Here is a 25,456-nt window from a genome sequence, read left to right on the forward strand (position 1 = left end):
TCTGTGCTGCTGTCACTTACTGAGCTTAGGGACCCACTCACAATGTACAATACTCATAGGGGCAGATTTATAAAGAATCAAAGTGAATTCAAGGGAATTTTCGAAGTAAAAAATTTTGAAATTTGAAGAAATTTTTTGGATACTTCAACCATCGAATAGGATACTACGATTTCGAATTTACTTTGAATTCGTATTGAAGTAAAATAGTTTGAATATTCGAATATTCGATAATCAAAGTACTGTCTCTTTAAAAAAACTTTGACTTCAATACTTCACCAAATTAAACCTGCCAAAGTACTATGTTAGCCTATGGGGACCTTCTAGACCATTTTTCTAAGTCTTCACACATCGAAGTAAAATCGTTCGATCGTACGCTAAAATCGTTAGAATCGTTCAATTCGAACTATTTAATCGTTCGATCGAAAGATTTTACTTTGATCGTTCGATGGCCAAATTCGGTGAAAAATACTTCGACTTCGATATTCGAATTCGAAGTATTTCAATTCGATGGTCGAATTTCGAAAGTGTTTTTTACTTCGCAATTCGACCCTTAATAAATCTGCCCCATAGAATAGAAATGTCACAATATAAGGCAGATTAGTAATTAATACAGATAATTACTACATGGCAGCACAGAAACCAGTGCAATTATCATCAGAATTTAATAATCAGCCCTGTAGCATCAGCTTATGTTATCGACCAACCTCATTTTCTGCTCGAATTTGTGATGACTAGTGATTGGCTCCATGCATGGATTTGCAGCTAATGTTTTTGCTAAACTGAATCGAAAATTAGCTGATGAAATATCCGCTGCAGAAAAAAAATGGTCACGCACCAAAATTGGCACACGCATAAAGATTTTGCGCGTCAAAATTATTCAGGCACCCATTGACTTTAGTGCATGTGGACAAAATAGTCGCGCATTTAAAAATTGTCGATATCGTCAAAAATTATCGCACATCTAATTATTTTGACGTCCATTAAATCCAATGAGTTTCGGCCCAGATTTGCCCATCACTAGCGACGACCCCATAGCTTCTCAAGAGCTGCTCACAGCCCAGTGAGCATGTGTCGCAGACATCGAATTAGTGAAATATGAGCATTTACAAAAAAAGTTTCCAAAGTTCTCTGTTGTGACCTTAGTACTTTTTCTCCCCAAGGAAGCCTAAATAAAGTATCCCCAACCAGTGACTCGCAAGCAGCATGTTGCTTATAACCCCTTGGATGTTGCGCTCAGTGGCTTCAAAGCAGGTGCTTATTTTTGAATTCCAAGCTTGGAGAAAAGTTTTGGTTGCCATGTGTATTGCCAACCAAAGTCTCCTTTAGACTGCCAGTCCACATAGGGGCTAATAAATTAGCCATTCACAGCCCATATTCTTCATGCTTCTGTTGCTCCCAAACTTTACATTTGAATGTGGCTCACGGTTATAAAAGGTTGGGGATCCCTGTTCTAAGGTAAGAAAGTGTGTGTGTGTTGGGGGCAGACAAAGGATAGAGGCACAAAAGTTTCCCTATCCTTGTACCAAAATGATTTACCCACTGTATCTGCAACTGATGGTATGTGAACAAGTTTTGATTTACATGTCTGGTGCTTGTCCCTTGGCATTTGGGATGAGTTGGCACTTAGTCTAGACAAGCTTTTTTTAGTGGATGATTATCAAGTGTAAAGCTTATCATGGAGAGGAGAAAGCGAGAAGGAGAGAATGTGGCCATCCTTTAAATAATTTCAATTGTGCTGTGAAACGTGACATTTGACTGTATTTAACAGTTCAGTTATGCCTTACTTTCTATTTGGAAAAAGGGAGAACAAGCTTTCAACTGTACAGTTTAGCCATCCTATATAGTAACATGAAATGAGGGAATTGTGTATTCAGAAGGCGGTTCAAATGAAAGGCTTGGAAGGCTTTCGCTTGGACTAAATATTGAGTTTGTTTGCTCAAAAGATTCTGATGTTAGCATAAACATTATTTACCGAGGTTAATGCAGTGGGCAGGGATCTCTATTTCTTTGAATCAAACCACTATGTGACCTACAAGATGGGCCACAATTTGCAAAACAGTCTTAATCTAAATAGCTTCTATCGTCAAATTATTGAACTGCTTCCTCTTCTCCTGTGCCGGCTGTAATGAGAGTCGCCTGCTTTATTGACACACATCGCTTCGTTTTCCGAAGTTGCTCGAAGTGCAACTTCGGAAAACGAATCGCCGCGTGTGTCATAACGCAGGCGACTCTCAATACAGCTTTTTGTTCAGCTTTCCAGTTTGCAATTTCAGCATTCTGGTTTCTAGGGTTCAAATTACCCTAGGAACCATGCATTGATTTAAATCAGAGACTGGACTATGAATAGGAGAGGCCTGCATAGAAAGATGAGAAATAAAAAAACTACAATAACAATACATTTGTAGCCGTACAGAGCTTTTTTTTTTTTTTAGATGGGGTCAGTGACCCCCATTGAAAGCAGGAAAGATTTAGAAGAAAAAGGCAAATAATTAAAAAACAATAAAAAGAAAAACCGAAAGGCAATTGAAAAATTGCTTAGCATTAGCCATTCTATAACATACTAAAATTAACTTAAAGGTGAACCACCCTATAAGCCTTAGTTCAGTAAATGTTGAGACTGAAGGCGTAGGGAACAGTTAATTTATAATCAACAGGGAAGGTTTGTGTGTTGTCTTGTGACCTTTGTCATTTAAAAAATGAATTCAATCCTTTGACACAAGAAGCACCCAACAAACGATTTCTGAGAAATCAAACACTTACATTTCTCTCTTCCAGTTGGCAAAAGCACAGCAGTGGCTGGGGTACGTTAAATCAGCTTCAATCAGTTCTTCAAACTTTTCCAGGGCTGGGAGCTTCTTTAAATTATAAGCCGACTTTGCTTTGAGTCTTTTGATTTTCTCCAATCCAAAGCTTGGCAAAGAGCTGATCCTAGTGTTTGAAATATCTCTGAAAAAAAAAGTAACTAAATTGGAAGAATGGTGCAAAAAGTGATGGCGCCTTAACTGTTTTTAATAGGATTTTGGCGATTTAGAAGTATGTGAAGGCATTGGGGTTGCATTACATACTGTATAACCACCGTAGTGATGAGTGAATCTGTCTGGTTTACATATCTAGGGACCCATAGTGTTAATGATCCCCTTTGGCTTTAAATGCCTACACTTCATTGTTCTCTTGTTGCTGGGCAAAAGTCCATGTATCTACTTTTGCTTATTAACCTAATGTGTACAGTGTGTTATTGGCCCAGAGACTGATGACCACTTCCTGTCACACTTCAGTATAGTGCTGGGCAGAGGGCGGAGCTTCCTCCTTTCCCTGCCACTTCAGGAGGGAGTGGATGCATTGGGATTATGGATCTAAGGTCTCAGTCAAGGGAAGGCCCCATGGGTGGTGAGGCCTTTGGAGAACTCGGGGATACAGGGACCCCATGAATGAGGGGTAGTCATGACTAGTGATGAATGAATCTGTCGCTTCACCAAAAAAAATTGCAAAATGTTGAACAATTTGCAAAGCAGAAAAAGTCAATAGCCCTGATTTGTTTCTGTACATACAAAAGAACTGAGCCGAGTATTTGAATATTATATTAATTGAAGCCATTGAACACAAGTAAAAAAATGTGAGTATAACACTGTGAAAACTTACAAAACAGTTGGTCCAGTGGTTCCGTGGAAAACAAGGTCCGGTAGTCTTGCCAGCTTCTCATTGCCACTGAGAATTCTGATAAAGGAAATGGGTTAACTTCATTTAATAATGAGAGGTTAATAAAAAATAGATGAATTGGGCAGAACCAAAAAACCCCAAAGTAACTGTTGGACATCAAAAAAGGTTGTGCAGTGAATATTTATTCACAAATGGTTGTATTGCCCGTGCTTTCCCCCGAATACTAAAATATTGCACAGCTGTACCCGTCTTTCCATATTTTGCAAATTTGCATAAATTCGCAAGAAAATATGCAGCTGGCGAAGTGCGGAATTTCACCACAAATCCATTTCTGGCAAAATGAGCTCATAGCTATTTGTAATCTGCATTTCTGCATTGCAAAAATTCAATACAATTCTTTGAAATCAAATCACTATGCGCTTACCATTTCTTGCAAAATTTTGCTTTGTGCATAGGATATTGAAAAAAATTAGCAAATCGTCCCTGGATTTTTGGGTTATACTGCTGACTTCTCCCCAGTTTCTTCAGCACCCGCCCCTAGTCAGTTGGGTAATTTCCCTGCCAGGTTTTTGTGATGAGACTACTATAATAATAGACTATGGCCAGCCAGTCTGAGATAATGGAGCAGGGTCGGACTGGCCCAGCAGGACACGGGGAAAAAACCCTGTGGACCCCAACCCTCATGGGCCAGACCCCCTCTCCCGACATTCAGTTTTTACACAAAAACAAAAGAAATGTAATCGCGCACAGCCCCGGGCCCCCTAGTCCGACATTGAATGGAAGCTAAAAGATGAATGATTATTTATATACACTTATAGGGGCTGCACTGATTCTACTTCCATTCTGTAATAGTGTCTCTGCTTTTTCACCCAATTATGTAAATCTAAAAGAGAGTGTGTCTCAGCAAGCTGAGCTCGTATTGGTAGTTCCATGGGAAAAAAGTACAAGAGGGAAATAACCTTTTAATATTTCCATTGCATAAAAAATAGAAGACAATGAATAGGTCCTTTAATCACAAGATGATTTTTCTAATGACCTGCTTTATATCATTCCCTTTCTACTTAACAGTTTTTGTTGTCTAATGTTACTAAGTTAAAGATAAACATTCTCTGTAAAAACATTGTGTTATCAAAAAAAAAAAAAAAAAAAACATATTCCATAACTATCCATCTTATGCCATAGACCATAAAGACTTAGGGATAGATTTATTAAACATTTAGAAAAATTCTTATTCACACCCAAGAATTGCTGATTTTGCTTTTCACGTTTTCTTTTTTTCTTGACTAGAGCGTCTCTCCCTCATTTATCATTTCTCAAGCGTGATAATGGAAAATCTACAAAATCTGTAGAATTCTCAGCTGGAGTGACAGAAATATTTCAGTTCAAACCTCAAATGTTACAGGGAGAAAGTGGCGTTCAGAAGACCAAAAAAAAAATTGGTAAATATCCATTAATCTCAATCTGCGGCAGGATTGCTTTTTTTATTGTTGGGCTTGAGCCAAGGAGAAATCTTGACCAATGACAAATCGGCCCATTATAGAAGTCTTGAGACTAGACCTTTTAAGTATTTTTTTTCTTTGCCCAGTAATTTCTCAACATTAGCGTTTAAAAGGACCTCATTTCATGCAGCTTCATTTGTCAGCCTGATAAATGGCCTTCTCACTAGCTACATTGTATACCAAAAGTATGTGGACACCTGCCTAACATATCATTCCAAAATGAAAGGTAATAATATGAAGTTAGTATGAAGTTGCTGGCAAAACTTTCTTTACCATCGAATCTTCTGGAAAGGCTTTTTATGAGATGTTGCAACATAGACATTGGGATTTGATTTATTCACATGTATGAGGTTGGGCTCTGATGTTACAGGGCCATCTCATATTTGCCAGTGACATTTTCCACTTCCATCTCTACAAACCAATTTAGCATGGATCTTAATTTGTGCATAGGGTTATTATCATGCTGAAAGGATCTTCTCCAAACTCTTTCCACGAGCAGGAAGTACATACAGTAATTGTCAAGAATATCATTGGATTATGTAGTCACATGTGTGTTGGCAATGAGGGGGTGTAACTTAAATAGACAATTCTATTCATTCAGATGGGGGTGTCCACATACTTTTGGCCATATAGTATATATTTAAATCCTCCACCAGTCTTGAGCATTCTCAAGGATGCTTGCTTCTCTATCCTCTGCCAACTCATTCTGTGTGTCAACCATATGCCACTTACTAGAACACTTGAAACAAACATCCTTGTCTAAAGTCACACACTTGCTTTATGTAATAATTCAGATATTGTGCTAAGTGGCTTTGAAAATGTTTAAATAGAGAAATACATTCTCCACTACATCTTTTCTGGTGCTTTTTCTAGTCATGACCATTCCCGTTCAAAAAACAAATCTACAACAGTGGTTTCTTAAACGATAACAAATCCAATCTTCCTGTTTTTTCAATGTATACCACTTTTCCGTATTCCTGTCCACAGAAGAATTAATCTTTTATATAGTGTCAAAACCAGAAAATATAGAGTATATGCTACTTTTCATTGACTAATTTAGCAGATTATAAAGCCCAAGCTTTCTTGCCTACTTAGGTCACAGCTTCAAGCATGAAAGCAGGATCCTAGTAGTCCAGAAAGCTCAAGCTTTACAATGTATCTTTTGGTTTTGATCTATAGCAAACATGGTACACTAGCCAAATATTTACACAGTGTTCAAGACTTTACACACTTCTTTACAAACAAAGCAAATTTTATCCACAAATTCCAATGACCCCACACAGCACAGAACGACTCCTACCTTATCCTTCTTCATCATCTTTTGTGTATTTTGCTCCTCCATCATAAAGTCTCTAGTCATCTAAACCAGTTGTTTCCAAGTGTGGGATTGCTGATCAATGCAGTCAAAAGGTGTAAGAGGGGGTTGTAGAGTAAATGTTCACTTACTGTCTTTGACACCAGTATGTTAAGAACAATTGTTGATATAGTGGGGGGCTTCAACTCACTGCTCTAAATTTGCAGCATACTGTTCCTCTAGGCTTGTACAGCAGCCCTCTGATTATTTAATAACAATACTAATATTGAATAATTGAAAGTTTATTTATGTGTATAGAAAATATTTTTTCTTTAACTTACAGTTCATTTACACTTGTGCCATTAAATGCGTAGTTCTGTATTTCTTCAATTCCATTCTTGTTGAGCCTCCTAAAGAAAGCAAAAAAAACATAACCACATTATTACTAGAGAAAAACTAAAATGCTTTAAAAATTATATCTGTGGGAAGTAAAAATATACACTTAGGAAAATATATGAACTGAAATATGGTTTGTGCTTTTTGGAAGGATAAAAAGACTCAAGATGAAAATGTTCGCAAATTTTTTGGAAAAATGCTGAACATTTGCCCATCACTACTGGCTACTATACCTTATTGTATATGCCAAAATGAATAAAATGTTTACATTTAGGCTTAGGTAAAGGCAAAAGGAAGTTTTGCTGCACCAAAATATGAAAAAATATGAAAAAAAAGATTTCAGAGGCAGAATTTCAGCCTTCTTGCATCTAAAAGGTCTGGAGTTCCCAATAAGTCAAAAGGCAGGATAGAATGACATACACACATATTTGTTACCTAAAGTGTTATAAAAAATTCTCTCTGTGTCCATCACACATTGTTCTCTAACAGTCATTAATATTCTCAAGTATCTAAATGAAGTGAAACTCTCTTTCACTCTGTAACCCATGAATTGTTTAGAACATTGAACATTTTCTTTCAGTAGAACATCCTCTGGGGTTTGAGGAAATGAATGTGCCTTCTCTATTCTACTGGTTTGGAAGACCAGAATTATTTTGCAGACATTTGTAGACACATTACTTAAAATGAACATTATCATCTCAGACTGCAACTGTGACATATCCATTTTTCATTTCTTTCTCTAGAAGATCCTGTGAGATTTGAGCATGTTTGTCTGTATTCTGTGGACACAAGACCCATGTAAATAGAGACTGCAGCTTTTTAGCGTTGCTTTCGATTTTCTAATGCAATCTTTTGATTTCATTCAAGCTTCAAGCTGCACTAATTAACTGCCACATTTTACAAATCCCTGAGAAACTGGCATACTCTTTCATTTTTCAATTTCAGTCTTTAGATCATTGGCACGCAGGTTGATTCGGAACATTTCCTTGCCCAGGTGATTAGTAGCACTTTGAGCAGTGAGCGAAATGCATGTATGGCTAGTAACTGCAAGCGTGGGTTGCTAAATATTGTCATCCAGGATAGGCAGGACACAAGCAGGAACAGGGAACAGGTAGTGACTCAGGAAACAGAGGCAGAAGTCAGGTACAGGAATCACAGGAACCACAGGCAAGATCAGGCTTGGGAGCTTTGATGATCAAGCAAGGAGCACTGGTCAGGGACAAGTTTATAAAGGGTACATAATTGGAAATGGGAAACACATGAGGGTAACAATATGGGAGAAGACAGAAAACACAACAAATATTTGAATAGGTAGGACGACTGGTCAGATGCAGCTACGAGAGCCTACAGTGGCTCAACTGGAAGGAGATTGAACCAGGAAAACACATGTTAGAGTTCGAATCCCCAAGAGTCCTGACACTGATGCTTTTTCACTTTATATATATCAGGAGTCAGGACCATACCAGGCATTATGAGATTCATAGTCATGGGAGTCACTACGGGAGAATGGCATGGAGCTAATTCTGCTGCCCGCCCATAAGTAAAAACCTCAAAATCATGACAATTATAGTATTTCTGAACCTATCAGTAATAACAAACTGCTACTTTAGTGTAAGCCTCATGGTTGATGTATTGGTATAAAAAAGAATCTGTAGCATTTTTCCTTGTGTGAACAAAACCCTTCATGATGACAATTGTGGCGGCGGCATAGATTGAAGACTTGGCTACAGTGACTACAGGTAGCTGGCTAAAACCTTCCATTCTGAATAACACAAACAAAACTAAAGTGACTGGAAAAAAACAACAACCTTGACATTTGAAATTAAATTAGTGACTTTTGTGAGACACCTAACTGCCACATTCAATTCTCTGTTTTTCACTTATCTTTCTAAATAAACCAGCCTCTATAATTTGTAGCTGTTCCCATTTTTCCTCAATATTTAAGATTCACCAACCCCAAGAGTTCTGTCAGTCTGTAAGCAGGGCCATACACTGTATACAGTATAACTTTATTAAAACCATGTGTTCAATTAGAACTCATAGACTCAGTCACAATCTATCATTACATTCATTATTTTAGAAATTGCTTGGAGTAGATCAGATAAACAAATATTATCAAGGAAGGTTCAATGTTTTTAATACAAATTAATAACAAGCGGCAAGATGTTTACAGTCAGATCACCTACAGTTCCCTCAGACTATAAATTGATAGTATTGTCATTGATGCCAAGCTTTTCTTTTACAGGTCTTAAGCAATATATCAATTTTGCATGTTATAATACATATCTAAGACACCCAGGTGTCCATTGTGTATGTCTTCTATGCCAAGTTTTCTCCTTATATAGTTTACTGAAGCATTATGAGCAGCTACTTACAGATTCCCTGCCAACAGCCTCAAACCACAAATAAATCAAGTGCAGATGATATTTGTAGGGCAGAGGCAATTGGGTATCCATATAATATCAGCATCCCAATCCCTACCATGTAAAATTTCCCATGAGGGTCAAGAGGAACCAACTATTCAGCAAAGAAGAAACCCTAAGCAGGCAAAGACTGTACTTCAATAACAGTTAAAGACTGCACCAATTGCTCACTATTCCAGGGGGTGGTTCTGTTTGACATTCTGGGGTTATAATGTTCTATGCAGAGGCAATTCCAGGTTTAAGAGGATTATTTATGACATGTCAGATTTTAGTGGTTTTAGAGGTTTTCAATACCACAATTAAGCCCATAAACTAAAACCACGACTGACATTGAATTTTTAAAAGTTCCAATTATAAAAAGTATGAACAAAAAAAGCACTGAAAAATATGAAAAAATATGAATACCACAAAAAACTCTAGACATTCGAGTGTTTTTGACAATTTATAGTGGAAAAAGTATTTGAAAACCTCTAACATTGGCATGGAAAGCTTTCATGTTTTTTTAACTTGATTTTTAGAGCTTTTTAGAAAAATAGGCAAAACCACAATTTTTTTGTGATTTGTGGAAAAAAAAATCTCAATTCAGCTGTTATTAAATGGGCCCCAAAGACTAGGGAAGAAACTTATCAAGGGAATGGTCTCTATTTTTCCCATCTGCTGGAATTTTAGAGATTAGAAACTTCAAGACTGTGGATTATTATAATACAGTATTATTAATTTTTAAACTCCATATAGATGAAAGACAATCATCTTTAAAATCAAAATCTAAAAACAATGGCCCAAGGACAGAGTTGCGATACCCTACGAGAAAGGTGGCGTGCAGTGAAAGGGGTTTAATTGCAGCAAATAGCAATGATCAGTGTAGCACAACAGTGAAAGATGAAGCATGGATACTGCATGTCAAGTGGAAAGACTCCAATAAAAACTGAACATATCCTGTTTGCTACAATTTGAAATGGAACATTGAATCATCGGGTCCTTTTCTTTTCTTTCTTCTTTTTTCTTTATCTTTATATAGATTAAATAAGACCAAATTAAATATACTCACAAAATGACACTGTCAACACTGAGTCCAACAAATGCATTTCTTTCAATTTTCTTGATGTTGATATTGTCTTGAATCTCCCTAATTGGAGAGAAAATAAATATTATTTTGATGGAATATGCACTTCATAGAGTACAGCCTTCTATGATGCATACTGTATCACTGATCAATCTAAAACCATATATTTTCTCAATTTCAAATGAATTTGGATTCTTTGGATTGGCACTGTTTTTTTCATACGAATTGTCCATTTTGGCTTATTCTGTTTAAAACAGGTCTTCTGCTATTGTCATCAATTTCATTGAAAGCATTCACATATTTTACGGGGCATATTTATCAAGGGTCGAATTTCGAATTGCAAAAAACTTCGAAATTCAAAAAGACCAACCAAAATTAAGTCATTTTTTTTTTGGTTGAATAGGTCCATTTTTGATTGAGTACATCTGTATTTGGTCTATTTCGAATCGTACAAATGGAAGGAATAGCGGCAATTTGAAGTTATTCAAAGTCTACCAGTTGACTACAAATAGGTCATAGGAGGTCCCACATAGGCTAAAACAGCAGGTTTTAGATGGCGAATGGTTGAAGTTGAATTTTTAAAGAGACAGTACATGATAAATTTCGATATTCAAATTTTTTTCAAATTCAAATCGAATTTGGACTATTCCGTAGTCGAAGTACACAAAATATAGCACGAAATTCAAATTATTTTCATTTGAAAATTAACTTCAACCTTTGATAAATCTGCCCCTACATGTTTGTACCTCTGAACCAAACTAGATACCAAGCAATGAAGTTAAATAAAGGTTCAAAATTAGACTCTCATGATAAATTAATTTTATATGCAAGTCCCTGTGCCATGGCTTTTACTCTAGGCTGACCATTCAGGTCTGGAATTAGCAAATGTACTGGACATGATGGAGAAGGCCTTTTTGGTTGGTTGCTGTTGATGGTGGATTTTGTTACTTGACAAGAGTAGAGATGGCATCACAGTGTGATGATGGACAGGTCTTTTGGGCTTAATGAAGTCATTTTAACACAGATATGAAACTGGCTACAGGATTGGGTACAGAGGGTGCTTGTTAATGGTACATTCTCTACTTAGAGTAAGGTTCTTAGTGGGGTCCCTCAGGTCTCGATATTGGGTCCAATTTTATTAAACTTGTTCATTAATGACTTAGGGGAGGGTATTGTAAGTAATGTATCAGTGTTTGCAGATGATACAAAACTATCCAGTCCAATTAATTCCATCCAGGATGTGGCACCTTGTAGCAGGATCTTGATAAACTGGCAATCTGGGCAGCTAAGTGGCGAGATTCAATGTAAAGTCATGCACCTGGGATGTAAAAATATCCAAGCCACTTATACCCTTAATGTTACTGCACTAGGCAAATCCATAATGGAAAAGGACCTTAGAGTCCTTGTACATAATAAACTTGGCTGTTCTAATGTCAATAAGCAGCATCAAGGGCAAATAGCGTATTGAGCTGTATTAAAAGGGGCATTGATTCATGGCAGAAGGAGTGATTCTTCCACTGTATGAGCAATGGTAAGGCCCATCTAGAATATGCCGTACAGTTTGGTCTCCAGTGCTCAGACAGGACATTATTGAATTAGAGATGGTCCAGAGAAGGGCAACTGATCTGGTAAAAGGTATGGAAATTCTTCGCTATGAGGAAAAACTGGCCAAATTGTGGTTGTTCACACTGGAGAAGAGGAGATTTGATAACTATGTATAACTATATAAGGGGATCATATAATAATCTCTCTAATGCTTTATTTACCAGTAGGTCTTTCCAGCTGACACAAGGTCACCCATTCCTATTAAAAGAAAGGAGGTTTTGATTAAATATTCAGAAGGGTTTTTTTGGCTGTGGGCTGAGGGCTGTGAAGATGTGGAATTCTTTCCCTGAATCAGTTGTACAGGCTTATACATTAGATAGCTTTAAGAAGGGGTTGGATGGCTGTTTAGCAAGTGATGGGAATACAGGGTTATGGAAGATTGCTTGTTGTACGAGTTGATCCAAGGACTAGTCCGATTGTGTTTTATTGCCTTCCTCTGGATCCACTCGCAGTTAGGTAGGTGAAAATAGAGTTAAAAGACTGAACTTGATAGATGTGTGTCTTTTTTCAACCTAAATTACTATGCATTATTTTGGACTGCCAACGTTTCATCTGTATTTTTGCCAATGTTTTTGCAGGGTATGTTTTATTATTTTTTCTGCAGAAAATGTTTAATTTTCTGTGGCAAATACAGGGTTACATTTACAGGCACAAGCTAGAACTGAGGCAAAACTCAAAATTATATGAGCTGATGTCAATGTGCCTGTTCTCCTCTGATATGGACTGTGTATATGGACACTGGGGACTCTAGAATTACCTCCAGTCTGGACCTATAAATAATTCCCTAGCCAGTTGTGACCATGGACCATTGTAGGGGCATTTCAGGCATTTGCAAGGCTGCCCCCTACCACTAGCTCTTACTTCAAAATCGTGCTCTCTGTGCTAGAAAAGCTGTCTTTCCAGTTTCTAAATGGCTTTTTGCCGCCCCTGGTAATTTCTGGGAAATTGCTGCTAGAGGCACGGTGCTCATCTTGCCTCATGGCTGAAAGACCCCTGGGTCCACATGGTAAACTTCACCTATGTTTTGGCAATCCCCAACAGGTTGGAAATCCAATGGTGTGGCCAGCTAAAAATGGGTCTAAATTGAATATTGGAAGGAGAATGAGTCCTTTTTCCCCCACTGAAGTGTGCCCTGGCAGTTCGAGATTTGACCAGGAGGTGTCACTGTTGCATAGGCCTTAATAATGGAGAGGTGCCATTTCCTCTGTCTCTTTGCACCTCCACTCCAGGAGGAAGTGGATTTTGCTGGGGCTCATGCAGTCTAGGCTCCAGTAAAGGAGAGGGCTCAAGGATGGTCTGGCCATTGGTGACTTGGGGATACTGGGACCCTGAGAATCATGTGTAGCTTGACTAGAGAGATGTCTGGAGCTCAGAGATAGCAGAGAAATGTGAGGGGCTGCATGTGGATGGATTCCAGTGAAAGAGGGCTTTGTTGTGCTCACCCTTTGGGTAGTGTTAGGAGCCTTGAAGATTTGAAAGAGGCTTTGTGTGCTCAGCTAGAAAGCTTGGGAGCCTGGCCTGAAGATTTTAACTGTCTGCAGAGACGTTGTATATGATTTATCCAGCATAAGATCCCCTGTGTGCGGACAGGCATTGTACGTGTTTGTGCTTTTTGGGAGAAACTACCTTGTCCAAAGGAGAGGTAGCACTACCTGGATAAAATGTCAGGGTTCGACTTACCACATGGGTTCCCCAGGGCAGGGGTAAATTGTTATAACTGCATTTCTAAATTTTCATATAAATTTATATTGGTTTACTGCACTTGTGTGTTTTATTTTTCCTAGTGGAAGTACCCTGAGGTGTAATTCCTCAGCGCCCACTAGATGGAGGCACTGTGTTAAAATCCCATTATCTTTCACACTGCAAATGGGAGTCAAGCATTGTATTGAGAAGAATTATGAAACTGTACATCCTATACTACCTCAAGTATCACCATCATTGGGCATGCATGAAAGTGTGCAAATCTGCATCCATAATGTGGCATCGAATGATAATATCGGGATTCTGGGGAAATTATATGAGCCATTACAACTATGATATTAAACTTTTTTGTAGTGATTTATTTGAATTTTAACAAATCAAATGTGTTTGCATTTGGTTTTCTCTAGGTACAAAACTTATTTTACTGCAAAAATTGAGAAAACAGAAGCGCAAATGTCCGTAACGCCTCTATCAATCTATTTCCTAGTGAACAAGGTAATTAATAGATGCAGGTATGACATAGTAAATACATACAATAACACCATTTGTAGAGACTGTATCTTGGAAACCACAGGGATACAATGAATTCCAGTGTTGGATATTAACCTAAAGGACAAAAACAATACTTTTTGTTACCTACTTTTCTTTCTTCATTGAATACATATTTTTTCAAACAAAAAAGACAATACAAAACAGCAGTCTTTTAAATACTAGTGATCTCAAATTATGATTGGTATAGGGGCCCTCAGAATCAGCGACATCTCAGTAGTGTAAATTTTACACTACTGATACTCTCAGGATGTAGTTGAAATCCAATATATTTTACACTGTATGAGTAAATACTGAGTATGAGGATGAGTGGAGAAGAGGGGCTCTATTAATTGCTAATGGTATCGCTATAAGTATAAGGCAAGTTCTGGACATCTACAGTATTTGTTTATAGAGAACTGGCTAAAAGATAGATCACAAAGAGCGGTGGTAAATCTAACAAATTCTAATTGGACCACTACCGCAGGGTTCTGTACTTGCTCCTTTGCTTTTCAACTTGTTTATTAATGACCTGGATGTGGGCATTAAAAGTACTGTTTCTATTTTTGCTAATGATACTTAATTGTGCAGAACTATAGATTCCACTTTGCAGTGGGATTTGACTAATGAATTACAGCGTTACCGAGTTAAAACTGGGCAGCAAAATGGAAATTGATGTCCAGTGTTGATAAATTGAAGGTTATGTACTTTTCATTGATTCTGCGCACCAACCACAATGGAAAACAAAGGGTCAAGATCCAGCAATTACAAACGGAAAATGTGACGGAGGAGTTGGGACAAGCTGTCTTGGTTTCCTTTAATCTGTGGACTTTGATATGTCTGTTAGATGTATTTTTTGAAGTTTTAATAGTGTTTGTGCACCTTTTCTAAATAAGCCCAACTCAATGCATTATTTGTCATAAAGGAGGGTGTATTTTCCCTTTTAGGAATGCACACCCTTTTTCCATTATCCGGACACCTCCAAATTTCGGGAAGACTGTCTACCATAGACTCCATATTAATCAAATCATTAACATTTGAAAAAAAATATTTTTCTCTGTAATAATCAAACAGTACCTTCAGTAACGTACCTAACAGCTTCTGGGCCCGGGAGTAGGATGTGCACCTGGGCCCCACCCCTCTAAATGTGCTGGACACGGTTTTAGATTATCATCGCACTGCGGCACATTCTCCGGTGGGCACTGACCGGAAGTTACACCACTGAATACCTTGTTCTTGATCCCAAATAAGCTGATCCATATTTATGGCAAAATAGTCCTATTGGCTTTATTTAATGATTAAATAATTTTTTAGGAGATTTACGGAAAGATCCCTTATCTTAAAAAACCTCAGGTTCTGAGCATACTGGATAAAAGGTCCCATACCACATGTATATAATAAAAATACCTAAATAATTTACAAAATAAGCTTTTAAAAATATATACTGTATTTATATAATTAAGTACAGGGAGGGGATCTGTCATTGTACATCCGGTCATTGTACAACGTATAATCAGTGGTAAATAGTGATGAGTGAATTCTTTGCTACTATAGGTTTTGCTGTGAAAAGGACGCCCGTAGACTCCGATGGGTGAAAAAAAGAAACCAAAAAATTTGTTGTACGTCAAAAAAAGTTCACAAATATTTGTCAAAGCAAAACGATTCTGATACGCCCATCACTAGACTGGTAAATAGTAAATGATGACAAATATTTATTGACTTCCATATTTGGCATTTAAATTCACATTTATATCATGTATAATGCCTTTAATGGCTTTCCTTTTCTCGGAGGTGTCAAGATGGAGCTTCATTTAGCGTTGTAGTCTTGACAGTGGAGTCAGATGATGTAGCTCCAAGGAACGAGCATATGTTGCTGTCTGTGCTACATCCTAGTTGCCTGCTGGCGGTGGCACAACGCATCTCCTCCTCGGCAGCTCAGACATTACTGACGATGAATCTGTCCATCCATGAGGAAATGTTTGCAAGTCTCTGCAGATTCCACTATTTCTTATTACTTACAGGGATCCTGCTATATTTCAAGATTCTTTTCGATTTTGTAAACTGTACGATAGCAATGAATAGTGATGGGCAAATTCGCGTCAGATTCCCACAATTCGCCGCCAGTGAATAAATTCACAAAACCACAGTGAAAATTCGCGGGTGTAAAGAAAATGGACGCCGGCGTCAAAAAACGTTTTGTGAATTTTTCGCGAATTTCGCCGGAAATTTGTGGATTTTTCGGCGAAACCAAATGCCCCAAATTTGCCCATCCCTAGCAATGAATAATATAAACTGCATATTTGTGTTTTTCTGTCTGAATTTATAGCCTCGGGTAGATACTATATTCTGGTGGGGTTTATCTCCCCCTGCATTCTTCTTCATTTATTGAATAATCTAGTACAACATTGTTTAAAGGAGAACTGAAGCATTACTAAGGAAGTAGCTAGAAATGTTGTACATTATGTTTTGTGCTTCTGTACCAGCCCAAGGCAACCACAGCCCTTTAGCAGTAAAGATCTGTGTCTCCAAAGATGCCCCAGTAGCTCCCCATCTTCTTTTCTGCTAATTAACTGCACATGCTCTGTGCTGCTGTCACTTACTGAACTTAGGGACCCACTCACAAGTTACAGTAGACGTAGATTATATATCACAATATATAAGGGAATATAAAGGAATAAAATGATATTAATGGAAAGTCACAGTTAATTTCCTTCGAGCTCTTCAATCACCTTTTCTGGGTAGTCATGATATTCATCATTCAAACCCATAAATAGAGGAACAATGCACATTTCTTTCTCCTTGTGTCATTAACCATTATATTCTCTGCAAGGAAATGTGTACATATATATAGGCTGGTTTAGCTTCCACTAAGGATTAATTATTTCTTAGATTGGATCAAGTACAAGGTGCTGCAAAGGCTGCCACCTCCCCACATTTGCTACTAACAATGTCTTGATGTGGTTAAATGTACCTAGACCAACGTGTGTTATTAAAATAAATAAATGCAGAATATACAGGTATGGGACCTGATATCCAGAACACTCCCGGATCTGGGGCTTTCTGGATAATGGATAGTTTTTAATTTGAAACTTCATACCTTAAGGGGCCGATTCACTAAGGGTCAAATATCGAGGGTTAATTAACCCTCGATATTCGACTAGGAATTAAAATCCTTCGACTTCGAATATCGAAGTCGAAGGATTTAGCGCAGATAGTTCGATCGAACGATTGAAGGATAATTCCTTCGATCGAACGATAAAATCCTTTGAATCGAACGATTCGAAGGATTTTAATCCAACGATTGAAGGAATATCCTTCGATCAAAAAAAGTTAGGCAAGCCTATGGGGACCTTCCCCATAGGCTAACATTGACTTCGGTAGCTTTTAGATGGCGAACTAGGGGGTCGAAGTTTTTTTAAAGAGACAGTACTTCGACTATCGAATGGTCGAATAGTCGAACGATTTTTACTATGAATCCTTCGATTTGAAGTCGTAGTCGAAGGTCGAAGTAGCCCATTCGATGGTTGAAGTAGCCCAAAAAAAACTTTGAAATTCAAAGTTTTTTACCTTCGAATCCTTCACTCGAAGTTAGTGAATCGGCCCCTAAGTCTACTAGAAAACCATGTAAACATTAAATAAATCCGATTGGTTTTGCTTCCAGTAAGTATTAATTACATCTTAGTTGGGATCAAGTACAAGCTATTGTTTATCATTACACAGAACCCCCTGCTGTACCAGATCTTTTCTCACAAGAATTTTTTGGGAAAATGTAATGGGGACAAAAGTCCATGTGGATTTGGTCAGAATGGCTTTCCAAAAATAGTGAGATAAATTCGGATTTTGATAAATAAGCTGAATAATACATATACAAGAGCTGATACAGCATTGCAGAGCTCACTATAGCTATGCCTGTAGGGTGACTTCATATCTTTCATTGACTTTTTTTTTTTTTGGAATACACCTCTGTGTGTGTGGCAACAAGGTCCTGTTCATTTATGTTGTAAATAAACACCATTTCACACTGTATTGCTCCTCTGCTCAGCAGAATTGGGCAACATGTTTTATTTGCATGAACAAAGAAATGTGTAAACAAAATATGCACAATTTACCTATGTTCAATAAGATTATAAAGTGTAACATATCTGAAGATAAAGAGTTCTTACAAATACTTAAGCTTCGGGAGATTCTGGAAAGCCTCTCGATCAATGTATACTAGACTGTTGGCTTTTTCAATCCTTCTGAAGAAAGAAAATAAACAGAAGTAAGTTTGATCCTTGAGACGTCTAACATACGTATTAATATTGCAGTTTGTTTTACCGTAAATAGTGTAGTAGTGTAAAACTAACATTGTCTGGGGATGAGAGAATCAAAAATCTAAGGGAATTTTCCCATCTGTGGAGAGAATTGGTTACATTTTACACTTCACCACCACAAGATGGAACTATTGGAGCCCATCCATAGGAGAGGGGTGTGTCCTTGGTTCAACTAATCAAGTGCATCATTGGAGTCTTTATGGGATTTCAATCTGGGGTATTGAACTCACAGTTTATTAGTCTTTATAAGCATGAATATCTACAGAATCAGGGTACATCTGTTTTTTTCTGTGGATACTGAGTTTGTCTGGTTAACTAAGGGGCACATTTACTTAGGGTCGAATATCGAGGGTTAATTAACCCTCGATATTCCACCATCTAAGTAAAATCCTTCGACTTCGAATATCGAAGTCGAAGGATTTACCACATTTCCTTTGTTCGTGCGATCGAAGGAAAAATCATTTGATCGAATGATTAAATCTATTCGAAGGATTTTAATCCATCGATCGAACGATTTTCCTTCAATCAAAAAAAGCAAGGAAGGCTTATATGGACCTTCCCCATAGGCTAACATTGATGCTCGGTAGGTTTTAGGTGGCAAAGTAGGGGGTCGAAGTTTTTTTTTAAAGAGACAGTACTTCGACTATCGAATGGTCGAATAGTCGAACGATTTTTAGTTTGAATCGTTCGATTCGAAGTCAAAGTCGTAGTCGAAGGTCGAAGTAGCTAATTTGATGGTTGAAGTAGCCATAAAATGATTTATATAATTTTTTATTCTTTTCCTTCACTTGAGCTAAGTAAATGTGCCGCCAACTGTGTAATTCTAGGAAGTAGCTACTTAAGCAAATAAAGTTCTGTCTTGCATAAAAAAGGGCATAAACTTAAGGAATGAAAACATAATTATGCCTCTTTATAGGTGCCTGTTAAGGCCTCACCTGGAGTATGCAGTGCAACTAAACTGGTAAAGGGAATATAAAAATAAACTATGAGGAGTAACTGTGCCCCTGAGAGAATTTACTTGACAGCATTTACATTCTTATAGAGAAATTGTTTCAAACTTGCCATATAAACACAGTCACGATGTTGATATGATTTTAATATATATATACAGTTCAGGCTGTGGTGCACTACAATCCAGCAGAGTTTTACTGCCTGGGTGCTGTCATATATAGTGCAGATAGTCGTGTTCCAAGGAATGACACACTCCAGGACTTCATAATGAGATCAAGCAAAGTGAAGTTTATTTGTCAACATTTTGGTCCAGTCTGGACGGTCCAGACTGGACCGAAACGTTGACAAATAAACTTCACTTTGCTTGATCTTATTATGAAGTCCTGGAGTGCGTCATTCCTTGGATCACGACTATATATCTATATATATATATATATATATATATATATATATATATATATATAATCTCTCAAAACTGGAGCACTCATGCATGAAAAAACAGCTGCCTGGGTGCAGTATTCAAAGATTATGTAAACCAAAAATACTGTACAAAAACCGCACTCACAGGACTTAATACAGGTGCAAAAAAGATCTGTTTATTTTTTACGACGTTTCGGCTTCTATTACTGAAGCCTTTCTCAAGTGGTGTGAGAAAGGCTTCAGTAATAGAAGCCGAAACGTCGTAAAAAATAAACAGATCTTTTTTGCACCTGTATAAAGTCCTGTGAGTGCGGTTTTTGTACAGTATTTTTGGTTTATATATATATATATATATATTTGTTTATCATGTGTATATTAGTTTGAGACTGTTTAGTCGACAGCATCAGTTACTTACATTTCATGCAGCTGAGGGCTGTTTGAAAACACATTGGTTTCTATGGATGTCAAAACATCATTCTGAGATATTTCTCTGTTGGACAGATCAGGTTAGAGTATATAAGCAAAACAGAACATTTATTTAGATTATCTGTTGCATGGTCATTGCAGCCAGTGACTTGCAATAATTATCAGGCTTTTCCTGGTGCCCTATTAGATATACAAATAATAAAGCCAGAAAAGCACTTGTCCATTGGTTGCAACCATTTCAATCAACAACAGCATCTCTCTTTTCATGTCTATCTCATTCCTTGCTCCAGAACATCGTTATCTCTATCATCAAGTCTGTTTCCCATTTCTTAACCTACCTGTGCACATATATTGCAGTTATTATCTATACAACTCTCACTCAAGCAGTAGATTTGCTGTTGGGAAACAACTCAAACGGATTTCGAGCCAATGGGCCAAATTCAATTAATTGAGAAAATGAGAAAATAATCTATAGGGCCATTTTCAATTCAGTAAGAAAAAGTTATCTCATGGTTTATCACGTGAGAACTCATGGACGATATTCAATTTGAGAAGGAAAATAAAATTCTTCAATTTTTTTCCCCCATAGTCTTCAACAGAGTTTTCAAATGATAAACAGGAGATACGTTTTTCTGAATTGAATTACATCTCAAATGTGATAAACCTTTTTCACACTGAATTGAACCATTTCCCATAACAAAAAAAAAATAATAAAAAACTTTCTTCTAATTCAGTTCCAGTTTTTTTACCCATAGACTTCAATAGAGTTTTCATGATAAACAGCAGGATACAGCATTGGACTGGGATGTCAAGGGCCCCCTTCCCAAAGCCTCCCCTCCCACGTGTCCCCCTGGCAACCTTCCCCCATCATGACATCTCTTTTACCTTCTTCCTCTGTTGCTGTAATGGAGGTGGGGAAGGGTTTCCAGAATTGAGGGGAAGTGGGCATTGGTCAACAAGGCCCATGATGTCTGGAGCCCACCAGGTTTTTTTCTGGTATCCTGCCAGCCCAGTTCGACCCTAGTGAGATACGTTTTTTCTCATTAAATTTTATCTGGCTCGATGGGAAAATCTGGAATTGAATTAGGAGAAAACTTTCCTTATATATACAGTAATTGAATCTTGCCCAGTGTTGGAAAGCATGTTTCTTTTAAATTAATCTACTATTATTATCCTACATGGTTCTTACATGGTACTTGATAACTACTATGTATCTGTGTGTATCTGTTTCTGACCAAAAGAGACATCTGCTGAAAGTTTCATAAGAATAATAAGCATCTCATAAGAGGGTTAATTTATCTCTGTTCAAAAGCAGCAATTTCCATTTTCAGCATGTACCACAGTTGAATATCCATTAATAAGAAAAGCGGTAAAACAAGTAATCTCTACTGAATATTAAATGTGCATTTAAAAATATAACTCGTTTAAGTACCAATATTGCAACACAAACAATTTGGACAAAGTACATGTCTCTAAATAGTAGCCATTAATTTGCAGAAAGATAAATAAATAGGGAGCCTCTCGGAACTGTGATTAGTGAAATGTAAAACCAGACGACAAGAAAATAATAACAGTAATTGCTAAAACCTATAAGAACAGATGATGAATAATATAGGAATAATAATTTTTTTGTCCTGTACTTCTAATAAGTTCTTCTTAATATCGGAGACTTTGTATAGAAAACTGTTATTGTGACACAGTGGGTCCAACTGGATTCCATATGGCGATACATTGGGTTACAAATAGGTTTTTTTTTCTGCTTTGGTTTTCCCTGGAACTTTAGGAGAGTGACTCAACTATGTTACGTTTTGTTACCCCTGAACCTAAAAACTATAGATATTCTGGTGATATACTGTACAAAGGCTCGGCTGTACTATTGACCACAAATATGTGTATACTGTAACAGCAATTGTAACTTTTATTGGGGCAATGTAATTTTTGCATGACTGAATCAGATGACAATCAATTTGAGTGAGCAGTATCAGACCATGAAAAGGTCAAGATGGTTAGTGCTAAACAATATAAGGCACAATATCAATAATGCTCCACCTTAAACATTATACATGGTAAAAATAGATACAGTATGTAGATATTGTAACAGGTTTTAGGGCTATTTAAGCACAAAAGGGTTCATGTCCAGCTATAGTCATAGAGCATGTGTTACATTAGACACCCCAGGATGGGCCTTTGCTATATGGAAGACATGACGGTATGGTGAAGTGCAACTACAACTCCCATCTGCTACTGTGCATGAAAAACAAATACAAAGGCACCAGGAGGTTCTTAAAACAAAAATAGAACAGTTTATTTGTCCAAGACAAATGATCCATGGGTTTTTGAGGTTAAAGGAAGTTTTTTCTGCTCCCCAACTCTATTTACATTTGAATATTGCTCATGGGTAAAATAGGTTGGGAACCCCTGTATTAGGAATTGTGGCAAAATATTAGGGGGCCCATTCACTAAGTTCGAGTGAAGGAATAGAGGAAAAATAGTTTGATTTTCGAATGTTTTTTTTTTGGCTACTTCGACCATCGAATTGGCTACTTCGACCTTCGACTACGACCTTCGACTTCGAATCGAACGATTCAAACTAAAAATCGTTCGAGACCATTCAATAGTCGAAGTACTGGGTACTGAAAAAACTTCGACCCCCTAGTTCGCCACCTAAAAGCTACCGAAGTCAATGTTAGCCTTTCCAAGTTTTTTCTGATCGAAGGATAATCCTTAGATCGATGGATTAAAATCCTTCGATTCGAACGATTATTCCTTTGATCGTTCGATCGAACGAATTGCGCAAAATCCTTCGACTTCAATATTCGAAGTCGAAGAATTTTAATTCGCCAATCGAATATCGAGGTTTAATTAATTATGCCTTTTCTTGAAAAACTGAAAATCATATCTCTGTATTGTTCATTGACCCACCACACTGCCCAGAGCCCACTGTAGTCCATTAGTGGAACTTCACCCCTGATAATAGAACATAGATTATTTTACCATCTCAGTGGTCAAACTGGCCACCCTGTAAAGGTTACTTCTATTTAGATAATTCAGATATTGGACTTGACTTCCAAATAGATGCTTCCATGTGTGCCCACCATTACTACAGCTGACAATTACTCCTCTATTTCATTAATTTTCTGTTCATGATGTGTCTTCACTTCCTTATGCCTATGAAAGAATATCCTTAAGCCTGGCTTGTATTTCTACAATCTGATCACATACTCTTGTAGGAGTCGCTTTTCTAATATTTATGCGTTCATCATAAAGATGCACAGACTGGCCTGAGGTAAAAATGCCTATAAAAGAATAAATACTTACTCTAGATATCGTGACTGTGTTGTAAAATTCATTCTAGGAAATCATACCATGAATAAATGATATGGATACATTCCATCGGCACTGCCTTTAAACTAAACAAACAGGTGCTTGTAGCTGATTTGTGTATTATTGTCATGAAAATTCTGACTGAAAGAACACGCCCATAGTCATTTTTTTGTGTCTCAATAACGAAGGATTTTCAAGGTCTCTCCCACAGATCTGTGTTGTCTTGATAAAAAAGAGAAAACAAAACTGAACTGCAGATGGTCCAAAAAAAATGTATTCGCAGAGGAAAAGGGCTCTTTGTGTGGAGTTTGAAATAAAAAAAAAAAGGGGAGAAATATTTCATTTTGCTCTTTTAATGATGAATCCATTGCTTGAAGCAGTAACACAAATCTTCGTGGAATAAATTTACTGATGTGTCAGTACCTGTACTTTTAAACTTTATCCATATGACTGAATCAACTCAAATATATTTGGGGGTCTGTGTTATGAAAAAAAGACAATGTTACACAAAGAAGTTCTTGATTAGGCCGAGGACGATATTAATCTCTTCAATGCCAACATCAATTACCCTAACCCATATTAAGAAGTTTAAGGATGGTAAAACTATAAACAGAAGGTCACTTGACCGCATTATTTCAAATGTACACATAATACTGACCATATGTGGTAGTTGTTAATGAAAAGCTACTGACAAACTAGAAGGCCAGTTATTCTGTATGAAGTTTAAGAGCAACTATAATTCAGGATGAAGAAACTTCAGCCCAAAACATGTAGAATGTACAAAATTCTTCTATAACCTGCTCACTCACTATACACACAAGAGCACTTCTGTGGGGTTACTGTGATAGGATTACCATGGTATCATGCAACTCTTAGAAACAGGTGCTACTTGTGAGAGTTGCATGAATGAATGTGAGATGTTCTGAAATGAGACATATGTAGTAGGCAGAATATAGTAAACCCATATGTAGCTGGAGTGTGAGAGAAACTCAGGACAGATGGTGTTCATCCCAGGGTAATTAGTGAGCTTAGCTCTGTGATTTCCAAACCTCTTTACTTAATTTTTCATGATTCATTGAGATCTGGCATAGTGCCGAGAGACTGGCGAATTGCTAATGTGGTGCCTCTATTCAAAAAAGGATCCCATTCTCAGCCTCAAAACTATAGGCCAGTTAGTCTGACGTCAGTGGTAGTAACGTTTTTCGAAGGGTTAATAAAGGATAAGATACTGGACTTCATAGCAAATCATAATACTATGAGTGTGTGCCAGCATGGTTTTATGCGTAATAGATCTTGCCAGACTAACTTCATTTTTTTTTATGAGAAGGTAAGTAGAGACCTCGATTCTGGGATGGCAGTGGATGTGATTTACTTAGACTTTGCTAAAGCATTTGATACAGTGTCACACAAAAGGTTACTGGTTAAATTAAGGAACGTTGGTCTGGAACATAGTATTTGTACCTGGATAGAGAACTGGCTAAAAGATAGACAACAAAGAGTGGTGGTAAATGGAACATTTTCTAATTGGACCAGTGCTGTTAGTGGAGTACCGCAGGGCTCTGTACTAGGTCCCTTGCTTTTCAACTTGTTTATTAATGACCTGGAGGTGGGTATTGAAAGTACTGTTTCTATTTTTAGATGATACTAAATTGTGCAGAACTATAGGTTCCATGCAGGATGTTGCCACTTTGCAGAGTGATTTGTCTAAGTTGGAAAACTGGGCAGCAAACTGGAAAATGAGGTTCGATGTTGATAAATGCAAGGTTATGCACTTTGGCAAAAATAATATAAATGCAAGTTATACACTAAATGGCAGTGTGTTGGGAGTTTCCTTAAATGAGAAGGATCTTTTTTGT

The 25,456-nt window shown here is 37.3% G+C and overlaps 1 protein-coding gene across 1 annotated transcript in view; it reads right to left on the bottom strand.

The window, feature by feature from the left end:
* fshr.S (follicle stimulating hormone receptor S homeolog) overlaps window positions 1-25,456 on the bottom strand; it is an 84,560-nt gene that overhangs the window by 7,685 nt on the left and 51,419 nt on the right. Inside the window, exons 3-9 of the mRNA XM_018264768.2 lie at window positions 20,266-20,340; window positions 18,330-18,404; window positions 14,173-14,244; window positions 10,318-10,395; window positions 6,792-6,860; window positions 3,640-3,714; window positions 2,761-2,946 (exon numbers count right to left, since the gene is read on the bottom strand). Of these exons, the coding sequence (XP_018120257.1) occupies window positions 2,761-2,946; window positions 3,640-3,714; window positions 6,792-6,860; window positions 10,318-10,395; window positions 14,173-14,244; window positions 18,330-18,404; window positions 20,266-20,340 (630 nt within the window). The remainder of the gene's footprint in view (window positions 1-2,760; window positions 2,947-3,639; window positions 3,715-6,791; window positions 6,861-10,317; window positions 10,396-14,172; window positions 14,245-18,329; window positions 18,405-20,265; window positions 20,341-25,456) is intronic.

The sequence above is a fragment of the Xenopus laevis genome, chromosome 5S (assembly GCF_017654675.1).
Source record: "Xenopus laevis strain J_2021 chromosome 5S, Xenopus_laevis_v10.1, whole genome shotgun sequence".
In the NCBI taxonomy this organism is placed as follows: domain Eukaryota; kingdom Metazoa; phylum Chordata; class Amphibia; order Anura; family Pipidae; genus Xenopus; species Xenopus laevis.